This window comes from Vigna radiata, chromosome 8, assembly GCF_000741045.1.
Source record: "Vigna radiata var. radiata cultivar VC1973A chromosome 8, Vradiata_ver6, whole genome shotgun sequence".
NCBI lineage: Eukaryota > Viridiplantae > Streptophyta > Magnoliopsida > Fabales > Fabaceae > Vigna > Vigna radiata.
Window position 1 is genome coordinate 10,269,641 of NC_028358.1, and position 17,536 is coordinate 10,287,176.

General features: G+C 34.8%; 1 protein-coding gene and 1 long non-coding RNA gene across 3 annotated transcripts; both read left to right on the forward strand.

Moving 5' to 3' along the window:
* Positions 1 to 1,315: 1,315 nt before the first annotated feature.
* Positions 1,316 to 4,502, forward strand: LOC106771238. Of its 2 annotated transcripts, none has more exons than XM_014657182.2 (4): positions 1,316 to 1,571; positions 1,819 to 2,047; positions 2,958 to 3,110; positions 3,671 to 4,485. In XM_014657182.2, exons 1-4 carry the CDS (start codon positions 1,368 to 1,370, stop codon positions 4,348 to 4,350), a joined length of 1,266 nt encoding a protein of 421 aa, XP_014512668.1. In that variant the 5' UTR covers positions 1,316 to 1,367; the 3' UTR covers positions 4,351 to 4,485. The 2 variants fall into 2 exon arrangements, with proteins under 2 accessions (XP_014512668.1, XP_014512669.1); XM_014657183.2 differs by having other exon boundaries at positions 1,393 to 1,571; positions 1,824 to 2,047; positions 3,671 to 4,502.
* A 1,844-nt stretch (positions 4,503 to 6,346) lies between these two features.
* LOC111242386 lies at positions 6,347 to 7,121 on the forward strand. The gene is made up of 3 exons (XR_002669407.1): positions 6,347 to 6,838; positions 6,937 to 6,991; positions 7,071 to 7,121. It is a non-coding gene; the product is annotated as an uncharacterized LOC111242386 (long non-coding RNA).
* The last annotated feature ends 10,415 nt before the right edge of the window (positions 7,122 to 17,536 follow it).

The window sequence follows — 17,536 nt, forward strand, 5'->3', positions numbered from 1 at the left end:
CAGTCATGACCAATTTCATTTTTGACATTCATTACTTACCTGGAGATGTATATTGACGACATGGCACACTATTAGCCATGTTAGAAAAAAAATGACATTTGTAATGAAAGACTAAATTTAGAACTTTCTAAAAAAAAGATGAAAATGGATCAAAGTTTTAAAGAAAAACTAAAACCAAAGGTTTTGATGTAGTACTATTAGAAGACAAAAATTTTATTTACTATAGACAACAATAGCAATTGCCCTGTGACAAATTAGGGTATCCTCTAGTGAGAAGAAAAAAAAAAAAAAACTCAACTTTAGCTCTCTAATCCTAAAATGTGTTTCATCAAAAGAAGGAAATTGTGGTTGGGTCCTCTCAAGAACCGTAGAAGATGTTTCTTGGCAATCTTAATGAGTTAGAGGTGGAGCCTCTTATATGCTTTCCCATGCTTATAGCTGTCATAGAAGAGACTAATCCTTTGATAGCTTAATGTAATCCTTACAAAGTTTTTTTTTTTTTAGATTATTAATAATCTACTACATTTTTTTTTAAAGAATCCAAACAATTTTCAATTATTTGTTGGTGGGTATCTCTCCAAGTTTAATGCTACTTGTTAGGGTTTCTTTTTCTCAACCTCATGCTCCCTTTTCTTCCCATCTCTCTTCTCAATGGACTTTTATTAGTGAATTATAACTATAACCCCTTCATACAACCAAGTTATATTTTAATCCATAAACTTAATAAACTAAACATTAAACACATTTCTATAACAATTTATAATGATCTCTTTATCCAATGATGATAATGAGACAATTTCTAACATAATGATTACATAATTCTAAAACAAAAATCTCATTATTTATATTTATTGTAATATTATTTTTATATTAAATCAAATCACTTCACAAGTTAAAAAGATCTCATATATTAAAACATAAAAAAAAAAATCATAATCACACCATCATAAATTTAATAGAAGAATCATAATATTTTAATAATTTTTTTAAATAACTTTTTAATGATAAATTGTGTGTCACGATTTTATTAGTTTATATATTTAAAATAAATCAATCACAAAATATCATATAAACAATATAAAAAAAACTGTCCAAAAAAATGGTTGAAAAAACATTTTCTTTTAATAGATATATATAATTTTTTTAGTATTCATCATACTAAATAAAATTTAATAGATCCGCAATCAATTTAAAAGGATAGAATTTAATCGTAATTAATCCATAAAATATTATACTAGTTTGATTAATAAAATATGTCATTACTCAAGATCGTTCGTGTAGTCATCCTTGTATGTGTAGGATTAAACAAATATAATTCGAGTAATAAAACCCAAAATCTTAAACCCTATCAATCACGGTTCTACCTTATGTGGCGCAGAGCCCGAGCCGGTTACGGTTACCTCCGCCGTTTCTCAACGGTGGTGCGGCGGCGCTCGGAGGACGAAGGGGACTGGCTCTACTCCTCCGAGTGGTGGGGCTCCGACTCCGACGACGGTCACACCGTTCTTCGATCAACTTCCGGCAAGGGAAATGGCGTTGTTTCGGTCGTCGCGTATCACTCTTCAAGACCCGTTAGATTCTTCCCTTTCTCAAAGTTTTTGTTTCCTTTAGTTTCTGTTTACACGAAGTTTCAGGCATTATGTGTTTATGTAAGATATTGAAGTGCTTTGAATTCATTTAATTTAATTTTACCGTGTGGCAAAATGTTCGATTATATTTTTAAATGTTTTCTTTTTAACAATCTTTGGAGTTTTTCTTTTCAGAACTCATTTGCCTTTTCTGCAAGATTTTGACAATGGGTGTTTGCATGGTTTTTAGAACAGAATGCACTGGTCAGGAATGGAAAGATGGCTGCAGAAAAGGTGTGAGGAGGTGTACCCAGGATATGGGGATGGAGGGAAACTGAGGATACTTGGATACCAGTGGAGGGTGCTTCGTTTCAATGACGTTACTCGCCAGAGCACGGCAAAAGTGATGGCAACTTACCACGACAACATGCCAGGAGTTGTCTACCTTATGCAGCAACCACGTTGTTTGGCTGTTCCATGTATATTTCCTAACCATTTAAACTGTGAATAGAAATGTAGTTGTGGCGGAATTGTGTCTTCTAGGGTTGGTTAGTTTGGTGTTTCAACCAGTGAAGTTTTATTTGAAAAGTTTTATGTATGGAAATTTGAATATCAGCTTGACTTGTAGGGTAGTGTTTGTTTTTAGTTACTGATTGCTAATATGCAATGTTGTAAGATTGCTAAGATTAAAGCTTCTGCTAACCTGCCTGGAGTGATACCTGTTAGATGATATATACTTAAATTAACTATTAATTTTAGCATCCTTGCTTGATTTGGGGTGGATTTTAATAACAAAAATAATTTTTTTGCTATGATTAATCATTGAATTCAAACAAAGAGGTCTTCTTTTGTTGGGTCAAGGTCTTTGCACGGGATTGAAACCACCTGTTATCTTTCTATGTTCCCTACTCTGTTTGTCCTATTAAAAAAATTAAAGATAATGTAAAATAAAAAAATTCCTATGTAGGGATAGTTTCCTTGGTTTTTTGTATTTGCTGTTAATTTTGGAGGAGGCTCCAGCATTCCTGCATTCCTTACGACGACGATTGCTTTGTTGGCTGCCTTGTTAAATCTTGAGCATCTGGCTAAGATTTTGCACTCTTAGATAAGTTGTTTTCTTTTATGAATCTTTAAAAATATTTGTTTTGTGCTCACCACTCCTTTACGACCATTTTGCTCTGGTTGCTATGCCATTGTGGATTTGAATTTTGATATTCTTATTTTGTCCATGATCATGATTATAGTATTTATTAATGAAGTTCTAGGGATAACTTCTAGTCATAATTCTTGATTTCTAATTTTTGGAACATATCCATCCTTAATATGATTTTCAGTTCATGTACAATTAATCCCAAGTATGTAATTTTTTTGTTTAATGCCATGTTGCAGATGTGAAAAGTATGATATCAGCTGGATTGACTACTATAGCCTCATGTAATTTTGATATTATCAGTGCACTGCAAGGAAAGAAAAATATGCACATTTTATGCATTGGACATGGTGGAGGAAGTTTACCACTGTTTTTGGCAAGTCAAATTCAAGGTGAAAATAGTTCTAGCTTTATGGGTATTTTCTGGTTTTAACTTTGGAGTGGTAGCTTGAAACATCCATGTTAAAAGTTATTACTTTTGGGTAGAAAAATGAAAAAAAAAAAAAAAAATCCATCATGGAAATATATCATTCTGTTTCTTGGTATTGACATAGTCATATCTTGCACTCTGAGGGATAAAGCATCGAACCTTCGACATTGTTATTGTCATTAGCAACCAGATGTAATGTCAATAGTAATAAACCGAACCAACATATTCATATGCCACAACCTCCAACATATTCATATGCCACAACCTCTTGTGCCCTGATTTATGTGGATACATATTTACACAGACCATCATCAATTTATTCCTCTCTCCACCCTCTTAATGCATAGTCTAATTCTTGGTCTCGAGATGATTAGTAGCATAAAGCATGCTACTTTTACTGCATTCTATTTTTATGATGTAGTTTTTGGGATTGGCTAATGATTTTCTGCCTTGTTCACTTGACAAATTTATTATTGTAATCGATCCTCATAAACCTTGCTTAATTTTCTGTGCAATTTCCAGGTGCCACCGTTCATATAGTTGAAATTGATCCCCTTGTTATATCAGCCTCAATTCGAGCTATGGGATTCCCGGCTTGCTCACTCAAGACACAATCTGGTGACCAGGCTGTTTCGAAACCTGAAACCATTGATGAAATTATGTGGAAAGGCATCCATGAAAGGATTTGCCTCTACGAAGCAGATGCTGAGGAATTTATTGTTAACAGCACAAATATATATGATATGATCTTTGTTGATGCTTATGATGGTGATGATATATTTCCCCACAAGTTATGGCGCCCAGATTCAACATTTCTTAAAGCTATGAGTAATCGACTCCATCCCAAACATGGAACTGTTGTGGTGAACCTGCATTCTGACTCTGATGTCTTGAATCTTGATACTGTTCCATCCTCACTTGAGCATATTTTACCAATGGGAAAGTATGTCTCTCAAGTTTGCAGAGCATACAAAGATGTACTTGTAGGAAGAGAAGGTTCTGGTCTTGCATTTACTGTTGCTGTTCCTTGGGTGTGTAATACTTCCCTGGTTGTGTGTAGAGGTTTTGATAAAGACAGTGAGTATTTTAACCGGGAATTTGTTATTAACACCCTCATTTCCAAATCCCTTGAACTGGAACATGTTATGGACTTGCCATTCTCATGCATGGAATACATAAAAAGAGGTTTCATTCTTGTTTAATTTATCCCAATCTTATTGATTTTGCATTCAGAAAATTCTTAACCAATCTCTATTACTATATGAAACATGTTCTCTATTATTATGATCTGTTGTCAATGGATAAACATTACCACTGGGTTCACTTAATGACAGGATATGGCAGGTTGAGTGGATAATGTTATTTTATTCATCTAGTGCTTTAATGGTATTAGCTCCTTTTCTCTGTAGTAAGAGTTTCAGTATTGTATGTGTGGGTGATTGTCTATATATATATATTTATATATTATACATAATGGTTTATCTTTAATTTTTAGGGGTGTGGCATAAATTTAAAACCTAGAATTTAGCTTAAAATTAAGAATTTAAGAATGTTAATGAGTGTTTAACTTAATTTTGTATAGCCTGTAGTTGATATGTTTAAAACATTCACAATTATTTTTTCTCAATCCAAATATATTTTCTTTTAGTAACGTTGTTTATATAACTGATAATGTTTGAATAAGCAAGCAATATCAGGTCATCTGTCCTAATAATAAATTTTAGTAAGCGACCTTAACTTTTAACAACTTCAATATGTAATTTTATTACATAACAGATTATTTGACCGATTATGTTTGAGTAAAGAAAGAATAACCGGGAAGAAAATAATAAGAAATTAGGTTTATGAAAATATGTTTTATAATAAAATATGGATTCTGAATAATAATGACTAACTATTTATCTTTCTTTTAATTTACGGTTTGTTGTCCAACTTCTGTTTAAATAGTAATCTTTGAAATAGTGTAAATGTTTCAATTCAAAACATCCTATTATTGCGCTGATGTTTATATAAATCACTTAATAAAAAATTATCAATTAAGTAATCAACATATTTTATCATATGAAATATTATATACACAAATATTGTCTTATATTTTTTTGTTTTGAGAAAGATAATAAAAGGAATATAAAGGCATATAAAAACTCTAAACAAAAGAAAAAGAGGAAGGAAAGAAGATTAGTGAAAAAAAAAATGTATTATTGTCATTATTATCGAGATATTTTATAGAAGTAAGTTTATAAATGTATTCTTATCAAACTAATAATCCTGCCATATAAGTATGTGTTTATATATTAGTTTAACTATTAAAACCTTATAAACTTCAGATTTCAATAACCTTTATTGTATTGATGGTAAAGTTCATTCAATGTACTTATTGAGAACTTTTAATATATTTTTTGTTCGCAGTTTAAAAGAGCAAAAGTGTGCTTAAAAAGTAACACTATAAAAAAAAACTTTTATTTGGTCTTAAACCAAGTTTTTATAATAATTTGACATTGAAACTTAACTTTAAATGGAAGTAAAGATAAAGTTATTCAAACACTTACACAGACCTAATCGGAATAAGAGGGCTTTATTTATTTATTGAGCATGCCACCAAATGGATTATCCCTTTTGTTAGATGAGTTTGGCCATAGAACTTATAAAACTAAATTTAAAAAAAAAATATTAAAAATCACAAGTTATTTTAATAAAGTTAAATAAAATTATACAGGCTCATTTCAAAGTTTCCTAAATGAAAAAGAAAATCATCTTGGTTATTTGAAGGTTTGGATATCGATTTCATGTAGAAATAAGTATTATTTCAGATTTGAAAGAAAGAAGTATACCTGCCAACACTTTTAAGTATTAGTAATTATTAAAAGGTTTAATATTTATTTTGGTCCCTCCTTTAGGAGGGTTTGTTCAAAGTGGGCCCTCTTTTTTTCAAAAGTTCACTTAAGTCCTATCTTTTGCAAAAACTGTTCAAAGTGGTCCTTTTTGCTAACGGCGTTAAGTTCAATAACGGCAGAGGTGCCAAGTGTCTAATGTCTAATTATGTGGCATTGTTATTTGTTTTAATAAATATATATAATTGTGACGTGTAAATTATATTAATTAGGATTGGATTAAAAAAAGAATTAGGAGTAATTAGGGTCAGAAGATTGATTGAATTTGGGGTAATTCGAATTCGATTGGGATTGAAATTGGGGTCAGTTTAGGGTTCCTCAACGCGATTGAAATTGGGGTCAGAAGATTGAAATTGTGTGCGTGGTTCGTCAAGGGAGGTTGTTTCATTCCTTCGTCGTCAGATGGTGGAGGTTGCGCCTCTACCGATAGCACCACCGGTGCTGGAGCAGCGAAGGTCTCGACTGAGAAGGAGAACAACCCACCTCAAGCAGGGTTAGAGGTTGGACAGGGAAGATGTGGGCTGGGAATGGAGGATTGGGAGAGTGTGTTGTCTGAGTCATCTGGTCAAGATAATTCTATTTTGAAATTAATTATGGGGACATTAGGACTCCGCTTATGGGGGACATTCAGCGAGCAGTGGAGACGAGATCTGTTGGCTTGGCTGGCATTGGGTTGCATCCTGGATTCGGAAAGTAAGAGTTTAGAATTTGAACTCTATTTGTCCAATGCACATAAGAGTGAAGCGCAGATCTCTGTGATATAGGCAAAAAAATGGAGTACAGGAAAATCAAAGACGAGGTGAGGTGATTGCTTTGATGAAGAGTTAGTTATCATATTTCTTCCGTCAACCGATTGGTCTTAATTAATGGTGATTTTGATTTGGTGCGTTGCTGTAGGATGAAGTTAGGGACGGGGCCCTTGAAGACGTTGAAAAATCATTTTTGCTTTCAGGTACCTAATGTCGCTCCTTTGATGTAGAATCCATTTCTGGTTTTCACTTTCCGTATAAACACCTTTTCTCCACCTCCAGTGCCAGATAGTAGTTTGAGTTCCGGGGGAGAAACCAGGATTGACATCCACATGACCAAGGCAAAGTGGAAACGCAAGTATGACAGCATCCAGGATTGACATCTCAGGGTGTTTTTCAACCACAACAACAGCATCCAGCAATAGAGCTTCTCAATCCCCTAATTCTTTTTTTAATCCAACCCTAATTAATATAATTTACACGTCACAATTATATATATTTATTAAAACAAATAACAATGCCACATAATCAGACATTAGACACTTGGCACCTCTGCCGTTACTGAACTTAACGCCGTTAGCAACAAGGACCACTTTGAACAGTTTTTTGCAAAAGATAGGACTTAAGTGAACTTTTGAAAAAAGGAGGGACCACTTTGAACAAACTCTCCCAAAGGAGGGACCAAAATAGGTATTAAACCTTATTAAAAATACCATTGCATCAATTCCCAACTAAAATCAATTGATCATTTTATAATTATATAGTTACACTAACTTTATTATCAATATAACAATAACTTTTTTTATTTATCCAATATAATATAAGTCAACAAATATTAAAAAAACGTATTATTTACTTTTTATTATATTAATGATTATTTTATTTAAGTTTAAATAATATTATCTACTGTTGTCTCATATTATCCTTCTTTGTATTATTATTACTTTCTTAACTTCTATTACACATTGTATAGTACGGTATTCTGTGGTCTCTTTTTCCAGGGTCAAACTGATCATTTTATATCGAATGACCTTCACAGGTTGACCGAGTTAATGATTGATCGACCATCCTGACCGAACGACTCATCCCAAGCCGAACGGTTTTCCTTAGGTCGACCACCAGGCCTACAACATTAGCTGACCGCATGGTTAGATTATAAACGATAATAGCTCATTAAAGTCCTTAATGGAGGTTAAGACGTGATTGGGCCGTCATCAGACCCACGAAAGGTACAAGCCCATTACAGCTAGTATAAATAAAAGTCTCATGTATGACTTTTGGACCACGTTGCATAATACATGCTCTACTTGCTATATTAATCGTTCGGTCACTTTACTGACTTAAGCGTCGGAGTGCCTTTGACAGGTGTCTGCCTGCCCGGCTTGGAGTACGAGGAAGAAGCAGGTAATTGTTCGGCCTTTCCCAGGGAAACGAGTCTTCACCAGCCCGTTCGGTCTCTACCAGTCAACAGTCTTCACAAACCATCCGGTCTCCATCAGTTCGGAGTCTTTTCACGTTGTCCGGTCTTCGGCACAACATTACACCCGAAACATAATGGCGCCCACTGTGGGGCTGAGCATGCATCCCCATTTGTAACCATAAGGAAAGGGTGAGCAGTGCTCTTAGGAACTTCAGGTGAACATCTTTAGCCGCTCGGTCTTGGCAATCAAGCCTCAACCATTCGGCCAAACTTGGCCTCCAGCGTTCCCATCAATCGTCCGGTCACACGCAGGCCTCAACCTTCCTGAACGGTCTCAAGCACTTGGCCACTTTTAGCTTCAACCGTTCGGCCACATGCAGGCCTCAACCTCTCGACCTCCTGTGGCCTCAACCGTTCGGCCTTACGATGACCTCAAGTGCTTAGCCAAATTTGGCATCAACAACTCGGCCATTCGGTCTCAACCGTTCGGCCACAAGGCCTCGATATTCAACCATTCGGTCATAGCCTACACTTTCAGGAATCTCGGCTAGAGCGCAACAAAACCCAAGTTGAACGGAAAAATGTCTTGTCAACTTGGTCGGGCAGTGAACGGCAATGCCCTGCCGCCCCCAACATGCCGAAGATCACCAAGTTCATGAACGAAAAAATATCCTGTCAACTTGGTCGGGTGGTGAACGATTATGCCCTGCCGCCCCCAACACGTCGAAGATCACCAAGTTGATGAACGGAAAAATGTCCTGTCAACTTGGTTGGGCGGTGAATGACTATGCCCTTCCTGTCACCCCCAACATGTTGAAGATTACCAAGTTGATGAACGGAGTATCACTCCTGTCAACTTGGTCGGGCGGTGAACGGCTATGCCCTGCTGCCCCAACACGTTGAAGATCGCCAAGTTGATGAACAGAGTTTCACTCCTGTCAACTTGGCCTGGCGGTGAACAACTATGCCTTGCTGCCCCCAACATGTTAAAGATAATCAAATTGATGAATGGAAAAATATCATGTCAACTTGGCAAGGCGGTGAATGGCTATGCCCTGCCGCCCCCAACACGTTAAAGATTGCCAAGTTGATGAAAGGGGCACCCTGCCAACTTCTCGGCCACCATTGCATCAGTCGTTCGGCCATAGCCTGGCCTCAACCTCTCGACCTTCAACGGCCTCAACTTCTCGGCTTTCAACGACCTCAACCTCTCGACCTCCAAACGCCCAATCTCGGCCTTCAACGGCCTCAACTCCTCGACCTCAACTTCTCGGCCTTCAACGGTCTCAGCTTCTCAGGCCCCATCTCGGCCTCTAAAGGCCTCAACCGTTCGGCCATTCATTAGCCTCAAGCTTTTTGGACTCCTAAGGCCTCAATCATTCGGCCATAGCGTGGCCTCGATTCTCGGCCTCCTAAGGCCTCAACCGTTCAGCCATTCATTGACCTCAAGCTCTTCGACCTCCTAAGGCCCCAACCATTCGGCCATAGCGTGGCCTCTTTTCTCGACCTCCTATGGCCTCAACCGCTCAACCATCTACTGGCCTCAAGCTCTTTGGCCTCCTAAGGCCACAACCGTTTGGCCATGGCTTGGCCTCGATTCTCGGCCATCTATCGGCCTCATCATCTCGGCCTCAACTCGGCTTCCTAAGATCTCAACTATTTGGCCATCCAACGACCTCTACCCCTCGGCCTTCTAAGGCATCAAATTCGGCCGTCCATTGGCCCCAACATCTCGGCCTCAACTATTTGGCCATCCAACGACCTCTACCCATCCGCCTTTTAAGGCCTCAGATTCGGCCATCCATCGGCCGCAACATCTCGGCCTCCATCGGCCTCAACTCGGCCTTCTAAGGCCTCAACCATTTGGCCATCCAATGGCCTCTACCCCTCAGCCTTCTAAGGCCTAAGATTCGGTCGTCCATCGGCCTCAACATCTTGGCCTCCATCGGCCTCAACTTGGTCTAAAGGCCTCAACTGCTCGGCCATTGCTCGGCCTCAACCGTTCGGCCTCCAAAGGCCTTCAGCTTTTTAGCCTCCAAGGGCCTCAAAGCATTCGCTTCCACCTTTTGGCCTTACGATGGCCTCGGCCAGCCATTCCTCAGCCTCAACCTGTCGGCCATACTTCGGCCTCTATCTCTCGGCCTCGTAAGGCCTCAACACATCCACCTAAGGCCCACTTCATTGCTTATTCTCAACCGTTCGACCATCTTTTGGCCTCATCTTGGCCTCCTAAGGCCTCAGTTCTCGGCCTCAAAAGATCTCAAGTTCTCGGCCATTCGGCCACAAGACCAGCCATTCGGCCTCAACATATCGGCTTTTCGGCCTTACCTTGGCCGCCTCATCTCAGCCAACCAATGGCCTCACCGTTTACGTAGCCAAATTTGGCAATCAGTTATTTGGCTCGGCCAATGAAGGAACTCGTCAACAAACAGAGATGACTTACAAACGAAAGCCAACCAGGGAACCTGTCCTTTCCAAGAAGGCCATCTACTAAAACCCTTCGCATCATCAACATCATGCTCGGGCTTGGGGGGCTGATGTACCCTACAGTACCCTGCGGTCTCCTTCCATAAGGCCAAACTGACCATTTTATACCGAACAACCTTCAAAGGCCGACCGAGTTAATGACTGATTGACCATCCTAACCGAACGGCTCATCCAAAGCCGAACGGTTCTCCTTAGGCCGACCACTAGGCCTACAACACTGGCTGACCACATGGTTAGGTTATAAACGATAATAGCTCATTAAAGCCCCTAATGGAGGTTAAGACGTGATTTAGCCGTCATCAGGCCCACGAAAGGTACAAGCCCATTACAACTAGTATAAATAAAGGTCTCAGGTATGACTTTTGGACCACGTTGCATAATACATGCTCTACTTGCTATATTTACCGTTCGGTCACTTTAATGACTTGAGCGTCGGAGTGCCTTTGATAGGTGCCCGTCCGCCCGGCTTAGAATACGAGAAAAAAGCTGGTAAACGTTCGGCCTTTCCCAAGGAAACGCCCAGTCTTCACCAGCCCGTTCGGTCTCTACCAGTCAACAGTCTTCACAAACCATCCGATCTCCATCAGTTCGAAGTCTTCTCACATTGTCCGGTCTTCGGCACAACATTACACCCGAAACACACGTGAATTCAAATTATGGAATATCAAAGTGATATTTTTGTTAATAAATAAATATTGATATTTTTAATCAATTTTTTTTAATAAATATATTTGTTACCATGGGCTTATAGTCGACTAATCAGGCACGGTGGCATATTGACTTGAGAGGATCGAGCGGCCGACGTGCAGGAAAGAGCTTTGTAGTCGTTTGGTCCTGACAACAGTTGAGCGGAGTGAAAGTACATGGTACTATGGGTTTATAGTTGGCCGATCGGGTGCGGTGGCATATTGACTTGAGAGGATCGAGCGGTCGATGTGTAAGAAAGAGTTTCATAGTTGCTTGGTCCCGACAATAGTTGAGTGGAGTTAAAGCGCAATTAATGTTACAATGACTACTGATGAGTGGTTAAGGTTTGCATTAATGATCATTGAGAGGTAAATTAATTGGTCATATATAAACTCTATAAATAGAGGTTTAATTTCGAGGTAAACTCACTTTATTCATCATTGAATTACTTTATACCTCTAGATAAAAATTCTGATTTAAGCATCTCGTCTCATTACAGTAAAAACAATATTGATACAAAATTAAGTTAAATATATTAAGATAAGCTATGTATTTTATGATGTTATAAAATGGTCAAATTAATTTTTACTAAGATAAAAGTTATGGATCAAGAGAGGATGAGAGTTATTTGTTGAATGAAACGAGAAAGAAATGGTTTACTCAAATAGAACAAGAGAAATTAAAATTGTTTAATATATTTAAAAATGAAAGTTTGAATGAAGTAAAGAAAAAAACACTAAAGAAGAAAAAAAAATTGGAAAAGATTCCATAATCATAAATTATTGATAAACCAAGAAAAGTTCACAATCTTTACTTAAATTAGGAATTCAAATATGACAATTAAAAGTTTAATTCAAGAACTTAGAGATAATTTCGATAAAAAATTAATTTTAAACTTTGACAAAAGTTAAGATCAAGACTACTGCATTCATCCTATAATGAGACTCATCCAATAAGCTTTTTAACAATGTCCATTAAAGTCTATATAAAAAATATAAAAATTTAATAAAGGCCTAATGCAATAAATAAATTCTTAATTTAGCTTGAGTCTTTTTATTGTCATTAATTATTCTATTCTTCAATATGATTCTTAATCATTTTAATTGAGTGTTCAACATTAGGTACAATTTTCTACATTTGTTAACTTTTAATCTTTAGACCACATTTAGAAAGAATCACCAAACCATGTGGTCAACCTTAGTTAAGACATGTCACGACACTACAAAGACCACTCTTCACTCAACCACACCTTCATACAAAGATTCAAGCCTTATAAACTCTCAAGTTAAGTAAAATTTATCCAATGTGGGAATGAGTTAGGCATTAAATATGTAAGTCAACTTCAACCCTCTTAATTAGAGAATCAAAAACCTTAAAGGGATTACAAGGTATCCACACATCTAGCACACTAACCCCATACTTGTGCACATCATATATACAAGACAAAACACTTATAAAGGTTTTAAGAGAATAAAGGTTTTAAGAGAGAAAGTTTTGATTGATGTGGGACCTAGTCATAATAGGTCGCACTTAAAACAAGTACGATTGAAGTGTTTTTGTGTTTTAGTATCCCAAATCCTCATGTGCAAGAGGCTCCCCCATCTATATTTAGAGCCCTTGCTCCTTGTAATATTCACTTTTGCTTAATAAGAATTGATATGCATAGAGTTGTCAAAATGGATAACCAGGCTCGATTCGGCCTGACCCACCATGGGTTGGTAACTTAGTGAGTCAACTCAACCCGACTCACTTATTAGTGAGCTGAAAATATTTGAGCTCGGCCCGACCTATCACGGGTTGGTGGACTAAACAGGTTGACTCACTTAATTATAAGTTATTTTAAAAAAATTATTAATTTTTTTAATTCAAATCTAAATAAATTTTACTCTAAAATGATGTTAAACTCTAAACACAATACAAAATAAAATAAAAAATCATATAATCCAAGCGTAATCCAAAAACAAACACAAAAGGCCAACAAATAAGTTTATAATATTGAAAATTTTTGTATCACTTGTCCATTTATAATATTAGAGTTTTCAATAGATATACCTATAATATTTTTTTCTCTTGAAACATATTTTTTTCATCCTCATCTATAATATAATAAAATAAATGCTAATTAATAATATTTAAACACAAAATAATAAATAATTAAATTAAATAAGGTGGGTTGGTGAGCCAACTCGGCTCACCACGGGTTTAACCCGGGTGAGCTGAGTTCTAAGTAAGCCAGTTTGAAAAATTAACCCACATAAAAAAAATCACATTTTTTTCAAATCCAACCCGGCTCAAACCCGTGGTAGACCGGGTTGGTTCGTGGGTTACAACCCATATTAACAGCACTAGATATGCATATTCTAGTTAATCTTGTTATTCTTTCAAGGTCAATTTAAATGGAAGTAATATTCTCATTTTTCTCTTTCAAAGAACTTCCTTGAAGAGAGAAATTACAAAGTTTATTAAGAACTAGGAAAAGTAATAAGATTTCTCTTGTCATGCATGGAGAAGATGCTTCCATCACTTGGCACCAAAGCTAGACTTGAAGGTCTATAAAAGATAAGTTCTAATTTCTTTCCTTTTGTATTAGCATCATCTTGTGCACGTTTTCCTTATGTTTAGGTTAGTTTAATTTTTTTTTTCTCATCATTGCTTAGCTTCTTTCTTAGTTGATTATTTTTTTTAATTGCCTTGAATTAATGTCATGTGCAGGAGTTCTATTCACAAACTATATTTAGCTTTCAATTTGCAAATTTTCTATGTCAAAAACACAAAAACTAATTTGATTTGAGTTTTTCATTTTGTTTTCAAAACTTCTTTTTGCTATTAGATCATTAGCAAAACTTCCAAAATATTTTTCCTTCTAGGTGCATGCCAAACCACTTTTATGTTTTTTCCATTCAGTTTTAAATTGAATCTTAGAACATACTACAATTATTGTTAGTGGATTTTGGAAGTGAAATTCAACCTAAAAGTTGAGTTGCTCTTGAACGTGAGTGGAAAAACATTTAGATCGTGACTTTCTAAGATGAAAAAGAAAATTGAAATCTGAAAAACAAAAGAAAAAAGCATTGACCCAAACATGAATAAAACAAAAGAGAAGAAACTAGATCAACTCACACAATAGTAGCATTTATTTATACATTTGATTACTATTTTAGTTAATTACATGACTTGAATGGTATAGTGAGCATATTTGAGTGTGAAATTATTTTAATTACATAAAGTTGGAATGGTGTAATCGATTTGTTCTTGATTTATTCTATATTTTAATTTTGTTTTAGTAATCATAATATAGAGTCATTCACTAGGTTCATTTTGAATTCTTTCTTGTAAAAATTTCCTTTTTTTTTTCTTTTTTTCTTGTGAATTCCTTTGAGTTCTTTCATCTATATTTTCATTTGAAATTTGTCGAGGTAGGTTTCAAGGAAGTCAAAGTGAATATTATGCAAAAAGTGTCATTACCTAATCATTAACTCCATATTTATAGACCTTATTTTCAATAATGAACATTAACTGATCATTAATTGTTTTTTAATGCTCTTCCGCAATCAACACTCGCCTCTTGCTTGATTCCTTCGGCTCCGCTAATCGGCCCTAGCTAAGAGTCTGTCTCCTATCGGACGATATCCCTGACTGTGCCTGCCTGGTACACTTCTGGTACACTACAAATGGCAATCAAACGTGCCTCTAATTACATTAAAATGAGGGAACCCAGTCACGCTTGACCACAAATTCCAAAAGAAAACAACCAACAATTTAAAATTCAAAATTTTAAAAAAATAAAATAAAAAGGAGTTCTCTTATTGACAAAAATGGGAGTCATGTTTCGTGTACTTACTTATGGTTCTATTGCTTACTTAGATATGTCTTTCTTATCTTTAGTTGACTATTCTTGATTGTGAATATTGAAGTCAAATATAAAATTTAGAATTTACTTAATATTGGTCTTCTATTCTTCATGCCCTCTTTTATATACTTTTTTGAAGATGGATTTAGACTTGAAAAGACTCAAATTAGATATTTACTACTTACATTACTCAAAAAAAATACATCATAAGTTAGTTTAAGAAATATCAAATAAAGAGAAAGAATAAATATTTTGTGAAGCAAGAGAAACTGTGTTACAAGCTTCTTGTAATTCTTCAAGAAATAATGTGTTTTACTCATATTCTTCTTGTCTATTTTGTAATGCAATATTTCCTTACACTCACGAACTTACCAGTTTTTGTAACACACTAGAAGAAAAAATAATAGATATTAATTTCTATTTTGATATCAATGTTTTGCTTAGTCCATCAAAATGGGTGTTGCTCCCTACACCTCCCCAGGTGGGACTTGTACCTCCCAATTAATTTAATTTATTTCAAAAATATTCTACATCTCCCCATTATTTTCTTTTATTCCAAAAATACCCTACACCTCCCCACTATCCTTAACAATCTTTTTCTTTCTCTCTCTACATTAATGGAGCATTTACATGGCTCATTAATGGAGCATTTACATGACTTAAATTTGAATATATTTTCTTAAATAAGTTTGATTCAATCTTATTTTCGTTATTGAATATATTTTTTTCTTTTCAAATTACTTAATAAATGGTAAAATTTTGTTCTAAATTTCTACAAAAATGTTTATATACATGTATATTTTTTTTACATATAATATCTATAATTTTTAACATTATATTATGTTTTAACTCACCAACATGTTTGACTCAAATAACTTGAATAAATATTTAATTTATTAGATAAATAATATAAAAATATTATTAAATACTTAAAATATAAAAAAAAGTTATTTGTTAAAGGTTTAGAATTTATTTAGTTCTTTCGTCATTATAAAGTTAGTATATAATAATAATAATAATAATAATAATAATAATAATAATATATCATTATTTACTATTAATATTATTATGTTTATTATCATTATTTACTATTAATATTATTATGTTTATTATTTTGTATTTGCATCTAACTTTTAATTTTATAAAATGGAAATGGTAGAAGTACTAATATTGAAGTTTCCTCTAAATTTTATATTTTGTAATATGTTACAAATTCAAATCTGAATCATGTGAATGCTCTATTAATGTAGAGAGAGAAAGATTGTTAAGGATAGTGGAAAGGTGTAGGGTATTTTTGGAATAAAGAAAATAGTGAGAAAGTGTAGAATATTTTTGAAATAAATTAAATTAATGGGAAAGTACAGATCCCACTTGGGGAGGTGTAGGGAGCAACACCCCATCAAAATTTAACTGACTTTATTAATGTGAGTCTTAAGTGGTGTATTCTCCTTTGTATGGATTTTTTTTTAACAAAACTTGTTACAAATAAATTTTGTCATGAAGAGCTTCTCCAACCTCAATCACAATGACAATGCAACTAAAAATCTTCTCCTTACAACATCATAAATGATCTCATCTAATAGTGACAAAAGGACCATCAAATGAACCTTTTTCTTCACCTACTCCAAATAATGCTTCTTTACGTGTTATATTTTTTAAAAGTGATGTCGACACTCTCTGATCCTTGAACAAGACTATCATTTTGATTCTCCATAAGTTGTTCTTTTCATTGAACTTGTGGATCTTGGATGTAATATCGATCTTCTTGCAAGAACTTGTTATAAATGTGAAACAATATAATATAATGTTGATTATTAATCACACCAACAAAAGATGCAAAACAAACATCACACAAAGTAAGATACAAATGAATAATCATCTTGTGTATTAAACAAAATAATTGCTAAATTACTTCAAAATTCGTCCAAGTACAAATCTTATAAATATTATAAAAACAATTACATATTAATTGGAAATACACAATAACAACTAACTAACATAACAAAATGTATATAATGAATTATCGTTTCACAAGATAATGTAATATTAAATCATCAAACAACCTATCATTAGAAAATGTCTATAACTAATAGACACCTCAACAAGTAAACCATGTCTACAATCATCCACAACTACATTAAATTAATTCAATATATCAAAATTTATACAAATTACACAATCTAAAACTATATCTAAATTAAGTAATCCATGATATAATTTCATATTGTGTAATCTAAAATATAGCAGTAAAAAAAGAATTTAAAATATATAGTTGTAGATCATATAATTCATTACATAATTTGA